At 41.4% G+C, this 16,994-nt stretch overlaps 1 protein-coding gene across 1 annotated transcript in view; it reads right to left on the bottom strand.

Moving 5' to 3' along the window:
- The window catches only part of CCDC69 (coiled-coil domain containing 69), a 35,304-nt gene that overhangs the window by 5,843 nt on the left and 12,467 nt on the right, over nt 1-16,994 (bottom strand). The window contains exons 2-4 of the mRNA XM_082455684.1: nt 13,023-13,092; nt 9,927-10,033; nt 9,331-9,418 (exon numbers count right to left, since the gene is read on the bottom strand). Coding sequence (XP_082311810.1) covers nt 9,331-9,418; nt 9,927-10,033; nt 13,023-13,092 — 265 coding nt within the window. The remainder of the gene's footprint in view (nt 1-9,330; nt 9,419-9,926; nt 10,034-13,022; nt 13,093-16,994) is intronic.

Raw genomic sequence — 16,994 nt, 5'->3', positions numbered from 1 at the left:
GGAAAATGCACAGGGCCAATGTTCTATAAGTTGGGTTAGCCAAATCACAAAATCATTGACTCATTAGTTGTCAAACTATGGCACAAAACTACAGTAAGTACATTAGATTTGGGGCCAGGAAATCTACCTGGTCCTAATTCTGCTTCCTTAAAACTGAGAAACCTGGAGGAGATCACTTGAAATACCTAAAGTTCCTGTTGACTCAATTGTGAAATGCGTCAAAATAAGCCTGGCCTAGTTGTCTCTAAGGGGTGAGAAAAGGACATGCAAGGGCTCTCCAGGCTGGGCAGTGCTGTGCAGAGCTGGACTTATCACTCTCCAAATTCACAGAGTTTATTTTTCATCCTGCCTCCTCTACAAAGTTCCTTTTGGAAAATTCCAACCTTGTCTTGGCTGAAAGAAGATAAGAGGGAAATGACTAGTCACTGGGTGGGATGGGAAATAGGACAGACAACAGGAAAGTGTAGTACAGCCAAAGGCCCAGGTATATAAGGGGCCTGTGTCACAGTGGGCAGTGACACAAGGAAAAGAATGTTCAGTAACATAAATGTGATAGAGCTGTCAAAAATTGATAAGATCAGCTATATAAAAACCACAGGCTTAATTTTTATAAATTATGGGCTTAATTAATTGGCCTATCAAGACAGGTTTGTTTCCAGGTAAGATGGAGGAGGCACACTCCATGCAGTCTACTGAATTTAGCTATAAAACCAGGACAGAATGAATGGAACAACTATTTTCAGACTCTGAAAAGTAAATGGTAGCAGGCAGACTGGGCAAGAAGATCAGAATTCAAAGTACCACTCAACCAGTACATTTAATTTAAACAAGACCCAGAATCTGATGTATTCAAACATCCAAAATATCCAGAATGCAATACAAAATTGCTCAGCATACAAATCCAAAATTCCTCAGCTTGCACTTCTAAATACTCAGCATCCAAAAAGTGGGAAAATCTCAATTCTCCTGAGAAAAGACATTCAACAGATGCCAACAGTGAGGTGCCACAGATGTTGGAATTATTAAGGGACTTTAAGGAAGCCACTATACAAATGCTCTGAAATAAGGGTGAACACTCTTCAAAAGAATGGAAAACTAGAAAGTGTAACCAAACATTAAAACTAGGAGGGAATTTTAGAACAAAAAAATGAAGTAAAAAACTCACTTGGTGGGCTCCATAGAAGAACAGAGATGACATAAAAAAGAGCTAGTGAACTTTTGAAGATCAATAGAAATTACCCAATCTGAAAGAAAGTGAAAAAATATTGGAAAAAAATGGACAGAGCCTCAGGGACCCAAAAGATAATCCCAGATATCTGACATTTGAGTCAAAGACTCAGAAAGGATGCAGCGCAGAAAAACTATAGGAAGGAATGGTTGAATGCGTCCCAAATTTGGCAAAACATAATCCTACAGATTCAAGATGCTCACTGAACATCAAAGTAAACCCAACGAAATCCACACTCAGACGTATCATTTTTAAAAACTAATAATCAGCCATAAAAAGAAACGAAATTGAGTTATTTGTAGTGAGGTGGATGGACCTAGAGACTGTCATACAGAGTGAAATAAGTCAAAAAGAGAAAAACAAATACCGTATGCTAACACATATATATGGAATCTAAAAAAAAAAAAAAAAAAAAAGGTTATGAAGAGGCTAGGGGCAGGACAGGAATAAAGACTCAGACGTAGACGATGGACTTGAGGAGGGGGAGGAAGGGGAAGGTAGGACAAAGTGAGAGAGTGGCATAGACAAATATACACTACCAAATGTAAAATAGATAGCTAGTGGGAAGCAGCCGCATAGCACAGGGAGATCAGCTCAGTACTTTGTGTCTGCCTAGAGGAGTGGAATAGGGAGGGTGGGAGGGAGACGCAAGAGGGAGGAGATATGGGGATGTATGTATATGTATAGCTGACTCACTTTGTCATAAAGCAGAAACTAACACACCATTGTAAAGCAATTATACTACAATAAAGATGTTAAAAAAAAAACTAATAACAAAAAATCTGGAACAGAAAGAAAAATGGTGCGTTACATAGAGGAAATAAGTTTGAATGAGTTGTGGATTTCTCATTAGAAAGCTTGGAGACTAGAAGGCATAAGAACATTTTAAAACTGCTGAAATAAGAGAACTGTAAATCAAGAATACTATCTTCAGTAAAAATATCCTTCAGGAAAGAAGGTGAAATAAAGACATTCTAGATGAAGAAACACTAAAAATTCATCACCAATAGACCTGCTCTAAAAGAATTGCTAAAGGAAATTCTTTAAATAGAAGGCAAATGGTACCAGAGGGCAACTTGAAACTTCAGGAATTTAGGAAGAACAACAGAACTGGTAACCACCTGGGTAAATGTAATAGACTATTCTTTTTCCTTTGAGCTCTTTAAAATATGATGGTTAAAAGCAAAAATTATAACATTGTCTGACAGGGTATTCAGTGTATGTAGATATAATACATAAGACTAAGTATAACAAAAAGGGGAGATGATAGAGAGACCTATATGATGATAAGGTTTGTACATTCCACTTGAACTGGTAAGATATTCTAAGTAGACTGTTACGCATATCGTAATTCTTAGAGCAATCACTAATACGTACATACACATACATATATACATACACAAAGAGATATAGTAAAAGAGAATAGGTAAGTTAAAAAGGAATACTAAAAAATGTTCAGATACTCCAAAAGAAAGCAGGGAAGGGAAAATAGAGGATAAAAAACAGAACAGGGGCTTCCCTGGTGGCGCAGTGGTTGAGAATCTGCCTGCCAATGCAGGGGGCACAGGTTCCAGCCCTGGTCTGGGAAGATCCCACATGCCGCAGAGCAACTGGGCCCGTGAGCCATAATTGCTGAGCCTGCGTGTCTGGAGCCTGTGCTCCGCAGCAAGAGAGGCCGCGATAGTGAGAGGCCCGCACACAGCGATGAAGAGTGGCCCCCGCTTGCCACAACTGGGGAAAGCCCTCGCACAGAAACGAAGACCCAACACAGCCATAAATAAAATAAAAATAAATAAACATAGAACAAAAAACCTGTTTTAAAAAAAAAAAAACAGAAGACAAATACCAAAACGACAGACCTAAATTCAGCCATATCAATAACAACATTAAACTGCCTAAACACTCCAAATAAAAGAAACCCCAACTATGTGCTATTGACATGATATAACACCTACTTTTTTTGTTTGTTTTTGGCCGTGCCATGAGGCTCGCAGGATCTTAGTTCCCCGACCAGGGATCAAACCCATGCCCTCGGCAGTGAAAGTGCAGAGTTGTAACCATTGGACCACCAGGGTCCCTACAAAACCTACGTTAAATATGTCATAGGTAGGGTAAAAGTAAGAGTGGAAAAGCAACATTTAAGAATAAGGATCCGCCTGCCAATGCAGGGGACATGGGTTCGAGCCCTGGTCTGGGAAGATCCCACATGCCGCGGAGTAACTAAGCCCATGAGCCACAACTACTGAGCCTGCGCTCCACAACAAGAAAGGCCGCGACAGTGAGAGGCCCGCGCACCACGATGAAGAGTGGCCCCCGCTTGCCGCAACTAGAGAGAGCCCTCGCACAGAAACGAAGACCCAACACAGCCATAAATAAATAAATAAATAAATAAATAAATAAATTAATTAATTAATTAAATAAAAAATTAAAAAAAAAAAAGAGGAAGATTCTCGGGACTTCCCTGGTGGCGCAGTGGTTAAGAATCCGCCTCCCACTGCAGGGGATGTGGGTTCGATCCCTGGTCAGGGAACTAGATCCCACATGCATGCCGCAACTAAGGAGCCTGCGAGCTGCAACTAAGGAGCTGGTGAGCCGCAACTAAGGAGCCCTCCTGCTGCGACTAAGACCTGGCACAACCAAAAAATAAATAAAATTTTAAAAAAAAAGAATAGGGAAGATTCTCAGGGATGAAGACGTACACTACATCATGATAAAGGAGTCCATTCTCCAGGAAGATATAACAAACCTTAAATACTTATACATGAACAGTCGTTCTTCAAATTACATGAAGCAAAAACTGACAACTGAAAGGAGAAACAGACAAATACACAATTACAGTTGAAGATGTCAACACTCCTCAGTATTCGATAGAAAAGGTAGACAGACAGAATATAGAACTGAACAATACTGTCAATGACTTGTTTTAATTGATTCATTTATAAAATACTCAATACACATTCTTTCCAAGTGCACATGAAACATTCACAAGATGGACCATATCCTGAATCATAAAACAAGCTGTAAAATATTATAAAAGAAATGAAATATAAACTGTGTTCTCTGACCATAATGGAATCAAACTGGAAATCAGTAACAAAAAGAGAACTGGAAAATGTCCAAACACTTGGAAGGAAATACACTTCTAAATATTCAGTGAGCCAAAGAGGAAGTCTCAAGGTAATCTCCCTTGAAGATATTTTGAACTGAACAAAAATAAAAATATAAAACATCAATTTGTAGGATGCAGATAATGCAGTGCTGAGGGGGAAATTTATAGCACCAAGTGCTTATGTTAGAAAAGGAGATAGGTCTCAAATCAATAAACTTCTAGTTTAAGAAACTAGAAAAAAGAGCTAACTAGATACAAAGCAAGCAAGCAGGAGGAAGGAAATAAGAAGTCAGTGAGATTGAAAATAGAAAAATAGGAAAAAAAAATCAATGGAACCGAAAGCTGATTCTTGGAAAGGATTAATAAAATTGATAAACCTCAAGCAAGACTGACAGAGAAAAAAAATTAAATGCACAGATTACCAATTACAGAAACTTAAGGGGATAGCATTATAGATACAGAAGATATTTAAAACAATATTAAGGGACCACTATGAACAATTCCTATGCACATAAACTTGACAACTTAGATAAAGAGTACCAATTCCTGAAAAACTACAAACTTCCAAAACTCATCCAAGAAAAAATACATAACCTGGACATTCCTTTAACTATTGAAGTTAAATCTGTACTTAAATACTTTCTGGAAAGGAAATGTCCAAGCCCATCTTTTCTTGTGTTTATCTGCTGTCTGTATATCCTCTTTGGTCAAGTATCTGTTTAAATCTTTAGGTTTCTCTGACAAATTCTACTGAATATTTAAAAATGATATAGTACCAACTCTATACAATCTCTTTTAGAGATAGAAGAGGAAGGGGCATTTCCCAACTCATTCCACGAGGCAAGCTTTACCCTGATACTAAAACCAGACACATGGTACAAGAAAAAACTACAGACCAGTAGCCCTTATGAACATAGACACAAACATCTTCAGTAAAATATTAGCAAATCAAATTCAGCAATATATAAAAAGACCAAGTGGGGTTTTGTAACACAAGTCCAAAATTTGAAAAATCAATGCAATCTGCCATGTTGACAGTATAAAGAAGAAAAATCACATGATTATATGGATCACAGACCTAAATGTAAAACTTAAAATCATATAACTTTTGGAAGAAAACATAGAAGATCTTTGTTACCTAGAGTTCAGCAAAGAGTTCTTAGATATGACACCAAAAGCATAATTGATAAAAGAAAAAATAACTTGGAATTTATCAAAGTTAAAAGCTTTGCTTTGTGAAATCCATTAAGAGAATGAAAAAGAAAAACAAAACAAAACCAAAACACCCACACAGACTAGGAGAAAATATTTGCAAATACAGAGGACTTGTATCCAAAATATATACAGATCTCTCAAAACTCTACAGTAAGAACAAACAAGCTAATTAAAATGGGCAAAGGATTTCAACAGACATTTTACCAAAGAGGTTATACAGACAGCAAATAAACACAAGAAGAGATGTTCAACATGATTAGTCATTACTGAAATGCAAATTACACCCACAGTGAGTCATCACTGCTTATTTATTAGAACAGCAAAAAATAAAAAGTATTGACAAGTGTTGGTGAAAAGGAACAGTGGAACTCATCCATCACTGATGGGAATGTAAAATGATGGTCCCTTAGGAAAGCAGTTTAGTCATTTCTCATAAAGCTGAACATACATTTATCATATCCATTCCACTCCTAGGTGTTTACCCAAGAAACTTAAGAACACACAGAGACCTGTACACAAATGTTTAGAAGAGCTCTGTTCATAATTGCCTCAAGGTGGAAACGACCTGTCCCCCCCGGGACAAGGGGATGAGTGAACACTAGATCACAACTCAGCCATGAAAAAGAAGGTACTATTGATACACCCAGCCACTTGGATGACTCTCAAAGGCATCATGATGAGGGAAAGAAGACAATGTTAAAAATTATATTGTATTATTTTGTTTCTCTAACAGTCTCAAAAAGACAAAACCATAGTGGTGGAGGACAGACCAGTGGTTGCCAGGGGTTGGGGTGGGAGAGGATGTGAATACAAATGGGCAGCCTGAGAGGGTGTTTTGGGGGTGATGGAACTGTTCCGTATTGGATTATGGTGATGGTTGTACGAATCTACACATGTGTTAAAGTTTATGAAACTGTATATCAGAAAGTCAATTTTAATGTATAATAATTAAAAAATAAAAATAGAAAATAAAAGAGAGCAAGGTTATCAAATGTGAAAAACCACGACTAGCCTCTCCCAGTTATACTTCCCCCATGCTGTGCTTTTAGTCATTCATTTAATACACACTTAGGCAGCACCTAATAGGTGCCAAGCAATTTTAAAGTAACTACGAAAGAATTCTGACTGATGGGAAGAACTCAAGACAGGCAGTCCCGTCCCCTCTGGGGTTTTTACAGTAGGAAAATTTTCTTATCAATATATTTACAATGCTAAAATTAATATCAAAGCAATGCTCTGCTTGGAGAAGAAAGCTGTTTTCCCATAATAGCCTTGAGAGGGAGGGAAGGAAGATTTTAGAGATACAGATACTGAAAGGAGATTCAAGGTAGGTTTTAGAGATATAGAAAGTGAACTAAGGTCCAGTGACAGACCCAGTTTCACGGGGTGTATTAGTATTAAAATGCAACCCTTCAAATTCCCAGGGCAAGGCCTTCAATTCTATTTCAAAATTGCACTAATGTTGCAATATGTTTCAAGATTCTTAAAATTGTTCAGACCTCTGTTCTAATTATTCCATTTCTGGGAATCTAAGGATATAATGTAAAATGTGGGCACATCTTTACGCAAAACACGTTTAGTGCAGTGTTACTTACAATAGTTAAATCTATATGTCTAGACTCACAGGAAATAAGGAAAACCATGTATGCAGTGGTCTAGATTTTACATTTTAGTAGCAGAATTACTTGGAAACGTGTTTGATACAATGTTAAATAAAAAGAACAAGATATAAAATTTTACATATAAAATATCTTAACCGTGTTGTAAAAAAGATAAATAATTCTGGGGGAAAGTCATACAAATACTGATGATTAAAGAGAAATTGGTATAACATTTTCAAGGTCAATTTCAATAGCATCAAAAATCTAGATAACCTTCCCCAAAGAAGCTATACAAATGGCCAACATGCACATGAAAATAAGCTCAGCAAAATTAGTCATTAGGGAAATGCAAATCAAAACCATGATGAGATACCACTTTGCGCTCACTAGGATGGCAATAATAATAATAATAATAGCAACAACAACGGAAACTAACAAGTGTTGGCAAGGATGTGGTGCAAATGGAACCCTTGTGCATTGCTGTTGGAACTGAAAAATGGTGCAGCCACTGTGGAAAACAGTTTGGTGGTTTCTCAAAAAGTTAAGCATAGAATTACCATGTGACCCAACAGTTCTACTCCTAAGTGTACACCCAGGGGAACTGAAAGCAGGTGTTCAAGCAGGTGCTTGTACTGGTAGCACTGGTTCATAGCCCAGGTATCCATCAACTGATAAATGGATAATAGAGTGTGGGGTGCCCAGGCAATGGAATATTATTCAGCCACAAAAAGGAATGGAGTAATTTTTAAAATGGGGGGAGAAAAAGGAATGGAATGCAAATGCACACTGCGGCATGGATGAGCCTTGGAAATGTTATGCTGGGTGAAGGAAGCCAGATGTAGGGGTTCTATGATTCCATTTACATGAGTGTCTGCAGTGGCAAAGCCATGAGACTCAGAGCAGATTGGTAGTTGCTGGGGGGTTGGAAGGGTGAGGGTGGGGTTTGGGAGTGACTGCTTAGTGGGTATGGGGTTTGCCTTTAGGATGAGAGAGTTCTGGAAGTGGACAGTGGTGATGGTTGCAGGGCACTGTGAATGGAGTAAATGTCACTAATGGTAAATCTTATGTGTATTTTACCAAAATAAAAGATATACGTACATAAACTTTGCCATACCAACCCTACTAGGATGTTATTCTAATGATAAAATCATGAGTGTGGCAAAGATTTTACAAAATGAGGTTCACTGTGTAAGTATCACTGCTATTATAAACAATGGCAAAAGTTTGAAACTGCCGAAATGCCTAACCAAAGGGGCTCAGTTAAATGAACAAGGGTACACACTGGAATGCTATGTAGTTACTAAAACTGTGCTACAGGAGTTTAATGACAAGATGTTAATACAGTTCAAAGTGAAAAAATCAATTTATCTCCTCCCCCCAAAGTGTGTGTGTGTGCATAGATATATATTCTAGGTAAATACACACGAAAGAAGTAAAAGGGATTTATATCAAAGGGGTAGCAGTGATTAGTTCTGGGTGGAATTACACACAATTTTAATTTTTTTTGGTAATAAAATAATAAATACTTGCTAAGTATCTTGTGAACTATCAGGGACTGTTCTAGATTCCTTCATCTACCTATCTATCTATCTAACTAACTATAAATTAAATTGTTTGATTCTCATAAAGACCCTATGAACAAGGGTTAACTAACTTCTTTAAGGTTACACAGCTGGTAAATGGTGAAGCTGGGATTCAAACCCAGAGACCATTTGCAGAGTCTGAGATCCAACCATTATGCTGTAAGATCTTTTTGTTTAATCCATACATTCTAAATTTTCTATGATGAGCACATCACATGTAAAAGGAAAGAAAGTTACTTGAAAAAAATAATCAACCTAACCATAAATTGTAAGAGCCGTCATCATTGTGGGGAAGGAAAACAGATATTTTAAAATTCTCCTATTTGTCAAGGTTTTCCAAATTTCCTGTAATGAATACGAATTGCTTTTAAAATGGAAAGGAAAAACACCTCTCAACTAAGGTAAAACAAAGGATGGGGTCAGATTTTACATGCCTGGAAGGACAAGTCGAAGGACCCTGCAAACTCTAGCCCTGAAGTGACCAACTGCTTATGGACCAGAGGTGGGAGGGAGGGGACAGTGGGAGTCCCGTGTGAGCTCAGCGGGTGGAACAGGAGTCCGTTCCACACCCTCCCAAGTGCATCTTGTCCTTACCTCTCAGGGCCTCCGCATGCTCTGCCTCCAGGACTCTTCGCTGTTCATTCAGTTTCTCTCCAAGCTCTAGTTCCCTCTTCTTCTCCACCTGGGGGCGGAGGGTCCGGAGCAGGATGAGATTGAGTAGGCTCAGGGCAGCCTCGCTTATTCACTCACCGACACTGGAGCCTTTTGGAGGTTGGTGATCAGAGTCAGTCCTACCCGCTGATCTGAGTGATGGGAATGACACGTGCCCAGAGAGGGCACAAGGCCTCCAGGACACAGCAGGTGTGGCTGACTTTGCCCTCTTTAGGGCTTAGAACGGGGCTCCCAGAGATTTACCAGGTGGAAAGGGGTTTTGGAATCTTCTAATCCTGATGCCACTGAAGGCAGGGAACCCTTTATTATGTTAGTGTTTCCCCACCTTTCATTGCATAGAATGAATATAATGAATTATAGGCCAGCAGTTACAAATATTTGTTCAACAGATAAAGGACTCTTTTCCTGGCAAAACAAGTAAGAGATACTTACACCAACAATGAAACCAAAAGATGGCCTCACTCTGGGAGTTAACATGGTTAGCAGAGCAGGAGGAAAAGAGAGGGGCTGGGACTTACCTTCTGTGCCCATTTCTTCTTGTCCTCTTCATGCTGCTGGAGAATTCTGGTGACAGACTTCTGGTGCTGCTCGGCCTCCTCAGATGCACAGAGATGGGCAGCTGTGGCTGTAGGTGAGGGAGGAAAAAAAAAATCACAGAGCAGAGGTTGGGGCCGGGCCCAGCAGGGAGGGTGTATGAGCCTCAAGCTAAGGGGTGGGGAGCCTGTCTCCTCCTCAAGAATGGTCTCAGTTGGGGGAGGGGATCAACCTCCAGAGGCAGCCCCTTCAATCTCCCTGGCTTTGGAGACCCTCCTTCATGAAGTGCAGGAGCCAGGGGTCTCGTTTTGCCCCTGGGATCTATAGCAGAGCCGGTAACTCACGGGACACGTTCAGCCCATAAAGGTGCTATTTGCTCTACCCCAGGGGTCCCCAACCCCCGGGATCTAATGCCCGATGATCTGAGATGGAGCTGATGTACTAATAATAGAAATAAAGTGCACAATAAAAGTAATGAGCTTGAGTCATCCCGAAACCATCCTCCCCCCCCACGCCCCAGTCCTTGGAAAAATTGTCTTCCACAAAAATGGTCCCTGGTACCAAAAAGGTTGGGGACCGCTGCTCTACCCAATATCTAAATTAAAAACAAATAGTGGCTGATGCTTAATAACTGGGCAGATTTTACTTAGTACGACAGATTTCCAACTTATCTTGAAAAAGCCAAAGAAGTGGCGGTGTGTGCCTTAGTGTCAAGCGGAGCTGGGCCGAGGGGCAGCTGCCTTCCCCTCCACCCAGGATGTGGCTCTGCCGTTTGCCACTGTCCTTACCTCTCCTCACAGAGGACGCGTGTAAGGGGCCACTTGGTTACACACTTTACCTGCTGGGCCCTGTGTCTGAGCGTGTGACCCCTCACCTTCAGCATCCCCCGAAGCGGGGGGCAGAGAGGCTGCTGTGAACGGTGAGGAGACGCAAACAGGAAGTCTACAGGGAAACCCCAAAACAGCCCTGGTGATGCCACTCTGAGTCCAACAGGCCCTGGGTCTCACCTAAGGCAGGGACCCACCCTCTCGGAGCCTCAATGCGTTAAATCAGGATAATGATAATACCTACCTCATGGGGCTATTGAGATGATTAAGTCAGAAAACAATGGCGATAAAAATAACAACAGCAGGTAAAGAATAAAGAGAGCTTACCATGCTCAGAAACATGCCCAGCTCTGTTCCAAGTATCTCACAGGTATTACTCACTGAATCTTCACAACCACCCAGAGTGGTGGGCACTATGATTATCCCCATGTCACAGATGAGGGAACTGAGGGACAAAGAAATCATGTAACCTGCCCAAGATTACCCAGTTCACAATCGGGATAAAGGACAGCAAACATTCTGAACTACCACCTTGTTCTACCAGCTTATGCATAAAAAGCAGTTAAGTGTACAATAGCCAACACATGAAAGCAACCTAAGTGTCCATCAACATATGAATGGATAAAGTAGATGCAGTATATACATCTAAAGGAGTATTACTCAGCCATAAAAAAGAATGAAATTCTGCCATTTGCAACAACATGGATGGACCTAGAGGGTATTATGCTTAGTGCACTAACTCAGAGAAAGACCAATACTGTATGTTACCACTTATATGTAGAATCTAAAAAACACAACATATGAATGAATTTTAAAAAGCACTAAGTGTATTGCCAGGCATTTGGAGGTACTCAATAAGTACTCTTCTTCATTGTTCACTAAATGTTCTCTAAATATTCCTCGGTGCTCATGACAAGCATTGGAGGCTAATACTAGCATTGTTAGCATTATTATAAATGTAGTAGTAATAGGGACTTCCCTGGTGGCACAGTGGTTAAAAATCCTCCTGCCAATGCAGGGGACACGGGTTTGATCCCTGGTCCGGGAAGATCCCACATGCCGCGGAGCAACTAAGCCCGTGTGCGCCACAACTACTGAGCCCGCATGCCACAACTACTGAAGCCTGCGCGCGCCTAGAGCCTGTGCTCTGCAACAAGGGAGGCCATTGCAATGAGAAGCCAGCTCACTGCAACGAAGAGTAGCCCCCGCTCGTCGCAACTAGAGAAAGCCCACGAGCAGCAACGAAGACCTAACGCAGCCATAAATAAATAAATAAAAGTAAATGTAGTAGTAATATTACTACAGAACTTCATAGGCCAGGTTGGGTACAAGATATGACGAGAAATGTGAGGCAAGAGGCTGTGGTCAGTCCATCAGATAGGAAGTCTGAGGTCATGATCAGCTCTCATAAATCATTTGGCTCGGGGTCCCAAACGTTGGTCAGCAGTACCAGACTGGCCCCAACTGGGGAGAAGCTTATTAAAAAGATTTATCATCACTAACAATGCAGAGTCTTCAGCCTCACTCCCAGAGATCCTTATTTAGTGGTCTGTGGTGAGGCCCCAGAATCTGTACTTTTGAAAATCCCCCCCCAGGTAATTCTTATGTACATTCAGATTGGAGAACCTCTGAATTCTGACCCAGTTGCTTATCTGGTACTTGAACTTCATCTACAATATCCCTGACAGCCTCCAGGTGGTAATGAAACACTTTCAGAGATGGAGAGCTTGTCCTATTACGAAGTATCTCTGATGATGTTAAACCAACAACCGCACAAAAAATCCTTTGAGACTGAACTGAATTCTGCCAGCCTGTTTCTGCTACATTGAGGCCCTAGTACTGATCTCTGGGTCACTGAACAAGCCTCATCTTTCTTCTCCATGAGGGCACTTCAGTCACTTGGAGAGAACTGTTGTGTTTTATTGCAACATCCTCTGTTTCTTTAACTGTTCCTTCAAGACATGGTTTCCAGATTCCTCACCAGCCTCATCTTTCTCCACTGTACTCTCTCCACTTTTTCTGGATTCCTCTGAAAATGTATTTTCCAGAAATAAACTCAGCACTCCAGGTGTGGTATCAATAGTCGGGAACAGGGAAGAACTATCACCTCCCTGATTTTAGACATGATACTGCTATTAATGTAACCTAAGTAAAATCTTGTGAGATAATTAAATAGCCATATCATGTCTGTTGATTATAAAGTAGGAAATCTCATAGATGTCAGGGAGGCCATTTATAGGGCTGCCTACTCACCTGTGTCACCATTGAGGGGACCCAGTTCCTGCAGCTCTGGTTTGGGAGGCTGATCTGGTCCTTGGCACCTCTGGAAGAAATGAGACAACAAAGAGAATGAAGGAAGAAGGTAGGAGGTCAATGTGAGGATGGATGCTATGGTAAGATTCTTCTAAAGGCAAGACAGGAATTCCAGTCGTGCCAAACCCGGCTCTATGCCCAGTTCACTTAGGCTTCCTTCCTCACCATCCCAAGGCAGCACTCCCTCTGTGGGGAAGGGGTTCTCAGAGCAGAATTTCTCATCTTGGCCAGGGAAACCCTCTGCGGGGAGTTTGATGCTGGTTGGTCTCTCCTTAGATTCTTGTGATTTGGCTAGGGCACCAACCATGGGCCCCTCTCTGCCCTTATCTTTCTTCTCTAGGGACTTGGCCAGACCTTCTGCTATTACCCTCACCCCAGTTATGGCCTTTAGGTGTCCTAAAACTTCCTAACCCCCAGTTCAGAGACAATTCCCCTTCCCTCTCAGGGCCTGTGGCTACCACAACTTCCAGCCAAGTTCCCTGTATTGAAAGCAGAGCATCAAAGTTCAAGCCATGTTTTACTATGCTTCTTCTCTGCTAGAAGGGCTGTTTCCCCAACTATAAGGAGACAGCAGTACTTAACGTGACAGATGGGGGTGAGATACTGCAACCAGGATGTACCAGGCACTATGCTGTCTTATCTATACAATCTCAGGTAATCTTCAGAAGGACCCTGGGAAATACGAATGCCCCCCAATTTAAAGATGAGAAGGCTGAGGCAGGTGAGGAGTTAATCAAGGTAAATCAGGGGACAACTGGCAGAGCCAAGTATTTGAGCCCTACCTAGTGGGCACTTTAACCAACCTTGGCCAGTGTGGGTTGAATCTGATCAAAGGAGAGAACTGAGGCAAAAGGGCCTTCTGTACCACAAGGCAGTGGCTCCCAGATTTCAGTTTTCATAAATAATATTTTGAAATAGGAGAATTGATATGGGTTGACAAGAAAGGATGCTGACAAAAATTATTTGCAGACTATCACTATCATTTCATAAAATAGAAGACATTTTAACCTTCCAAAGTATATTAAGGAAAGCTCAAGATAGTTCTTCCAGGAAAGGGGAAGTAACATCTTACTCAACGTTACACACACATTCACACCTTTAATTTTCTCATTTCACCCCAGAGAGGTGAAAAGTTGGTCAAAGTCTGGCACTGGCCACTGGACCAGGATCTGGGGTAGAAAAAAATTTAAGCCATTTTGTATACTTTTCAAAATGCTCTAGGATGTTAGCTAGACTTATTGTGATCATTTCACAATGTATATAAATATTGAATCCTTAGGTTGTACACCTGAAATTAATATGTTACTTCTCAATTATACCTTGAAAAAGTGTTCTGATTAAAAAAAAAGATATTCTAGGCCCCATTTTATTTTTATTAATTATTTATTTTTGCCTGCATTGGGTCTTCATTGCTGCACGCGGGCTTTCTCTAGTTGTGGTGAGCTGGGGCTACTCTTCGTTGCAGTGTGCGGGCTTCTCATTGGGTTGGCTTCTCTTGCTGCAGAGCACGGGCTCTAGGCACACGGGCTTCAGTAGTTGTGGCCCGTGGGGTCTAGAGGGCAGGCTCAGTAGTTGTGGCACACGGACTCAGTCGCTCCGCAGCATGTGGGATCTTCCCGGACTGGGGCTCGAACCCGTGACCCCTGCATTGGCAGGTGGATTTTTAACCACTGCGCCACCAGGGAAGTCCCTAGGCCCGCATTTTAAAAAACACTTCAATAAGTCAGCCTGTGAAAAGGCTATGAAAGCATTCAATTGTGAATTATCATTGTAAAGGAAAAGCTTTACTTTTTCCTGTGATAATAGATTAATAAAATAAAAATTATTAACAATTTCCTGAACTTGAGAATGAATGAAATGCTGCTAGAAAGCATAGTTCCGGTTGAGGAGGGAAGAGAAGGGAAGGCTTCTAGAACATTCTACTCCTGCCCCTGGCACAGGGCCTGGTGCAGCGTGAAACCCTGGCAAACAGAGCAAGGCACAGTGCTTCCCCCAGGCCCTGGTCCCCACATCTGCTCAGTGGCTGGCACGCCTGTTACCCTCCCTCCACCCACCCTGTGAAGTCTCTGCCCTCCTGCCCAGGGGACAGGGGACGCCTGGCCCAGGCACAAGCTGTCAACACAGGATTCTGGGGAAATGACAGGAGCCAGCCTCTCTACCCTGGGCTGGAGGAAGGAGGGAGATAAACACCAACGGTTGTCTTGTCCCTGTTGCCACCACTGGTTACACTAATCTGCTCAACGTTTTTATGAGAGTGAGATTTCCAGAATTCCAGTCTTGGCTTTTCCACAAATTTGGACAAGTCTCCTTCCTCCTCTGGGCTCCTACTTCCTCCTTTGTGAAGTGGAGGTGAGGACATTTTAGTTTCACCCAACGACGCCCGTGGCGTTCAAACTCTGAGCGTCTGATTTCAGCTCCTCTCAACCGCACTGAGAGGCAAGGGTTATTACAAGGGAGGAAACTGGAGCTGGGGAGGTAAGACACTGTCTAATGGGACCTTGATGTCAAAATCAGCATAAGAACAAGGTCTCAGAACAGTAGAGACTGGAACAGTATCATTAAGGACTGTGGGAGTCTAAAATCACCCAGATCTGGGGCTTCCCTGGTGGCGCAGTGGTTAAGAATCTGCCTGCCAATGCAGGGGACATGGGTTCGAGCCCTGGTCTGGGAAGATCGCACATGCCGCGGAGCAACTAGGCCCGTGAGCCACAACTACTGAGCCTGCGCGTCTGGAGCCTGTGCTCCGCAACATGAGAGGCCGCGGTGGTGAGAGGCCCGTGCACCGCGATGAAGAGTGGCCCCGGCTTGCCACAACTAGAGAAAGCCCTCGCACAGAAACGAAGACCCAACACAGCCATAAATAAATAAATAATTTAAAATCACCCAGATCTGGATTCAAATACTAAATCCAACACTGTGTGACTACATGGCCTCTCCAAGCCTTGGTTTCCTCAGGAGGTTATTTTAAGGATTAGATGAGATAAGGCACCTATAACGTCTGGCATATTCTAAGATCTCAAACATGGCATTATGACAGTTATCACGTTATGTTTGAAAAGCATGGCAACAGCAAAGACGCACAGTGCTTTCCTAGATCTTCTAGGCTGCCACTGGCCTCAGGTTGCCTGAAAAAAGTTCATAAAGCTCATGAGAAACTGTTTTCTCCCAAATAACCACCACAGAAGGTGAAAAACTCTTCTCCACTAACAGCTTCCAGACCTTAGGCAAGACATGGCCTTGTGCTTGAGTCTCCAGATCCTGACGGCACCCCTGCCTCCAGGATAACTCCTCCAGAATGACATTCAAGACTCATAATCTGTCCTCACTCTACTGTTCTCCTCTCCATTTTCTTAATATTTAAATATTGGTAAACATCTTTTTCCAATTATAGTGGTAATAAATAATACATATTTATTCATTATTGGAATATTATATATACTTTCTTACATCTTACTTTTTCAAATATGAGCATTTACTACATGGCATTAAATATTCTATAAATATATTAATTTTAATGACTTGAGTATGACATCCTTATGGGTGAATTTAATCATTTAATCAATAATCCACAGTTGAATATTTTTTTAATCCATACAACCTCCACTGGTTTTAAATCATTAATATTACTCAATATCTAATTGAGTGTTTCATTTTCTAAATACTTTGCAAGAATATGTTGACCGCAAAGAATTTGCTTTTTAAAAAAAATAATGCCTTCATGTATCTCCTTCCACTCTCTAACATTTCTATGAAGCTCCCACTTTGAGTAGCTTTCTGATATTTGTGATCTAACTGTAAAATGTTATTCCCTCCCACATGTAAATAAACATAAATCCAGATGTGAAAAAAAAAATCCACATCGTTTTTTTTCACATTGAGGGAAAAAAAGTTGAGGGACTTCCCTGGTGGTCC

The sequence above is a fragment of the Balaenoptera physalus genome (assembly GCF_965194825.1).
Source record: "Balaenoptera physalus genome assembly, chromosome: 3".
Taxonomy (NCBI): domain Eukaryota; kingdom Metazoa; phylum Chordata; class Mammalia; order Artiodactyla; family Balaenopteridae; genus Balaenoptera; species Balaenoptera physalus.
This window is presented reverse-complemented; position numbering and strand designations above follow the sequence as displayed.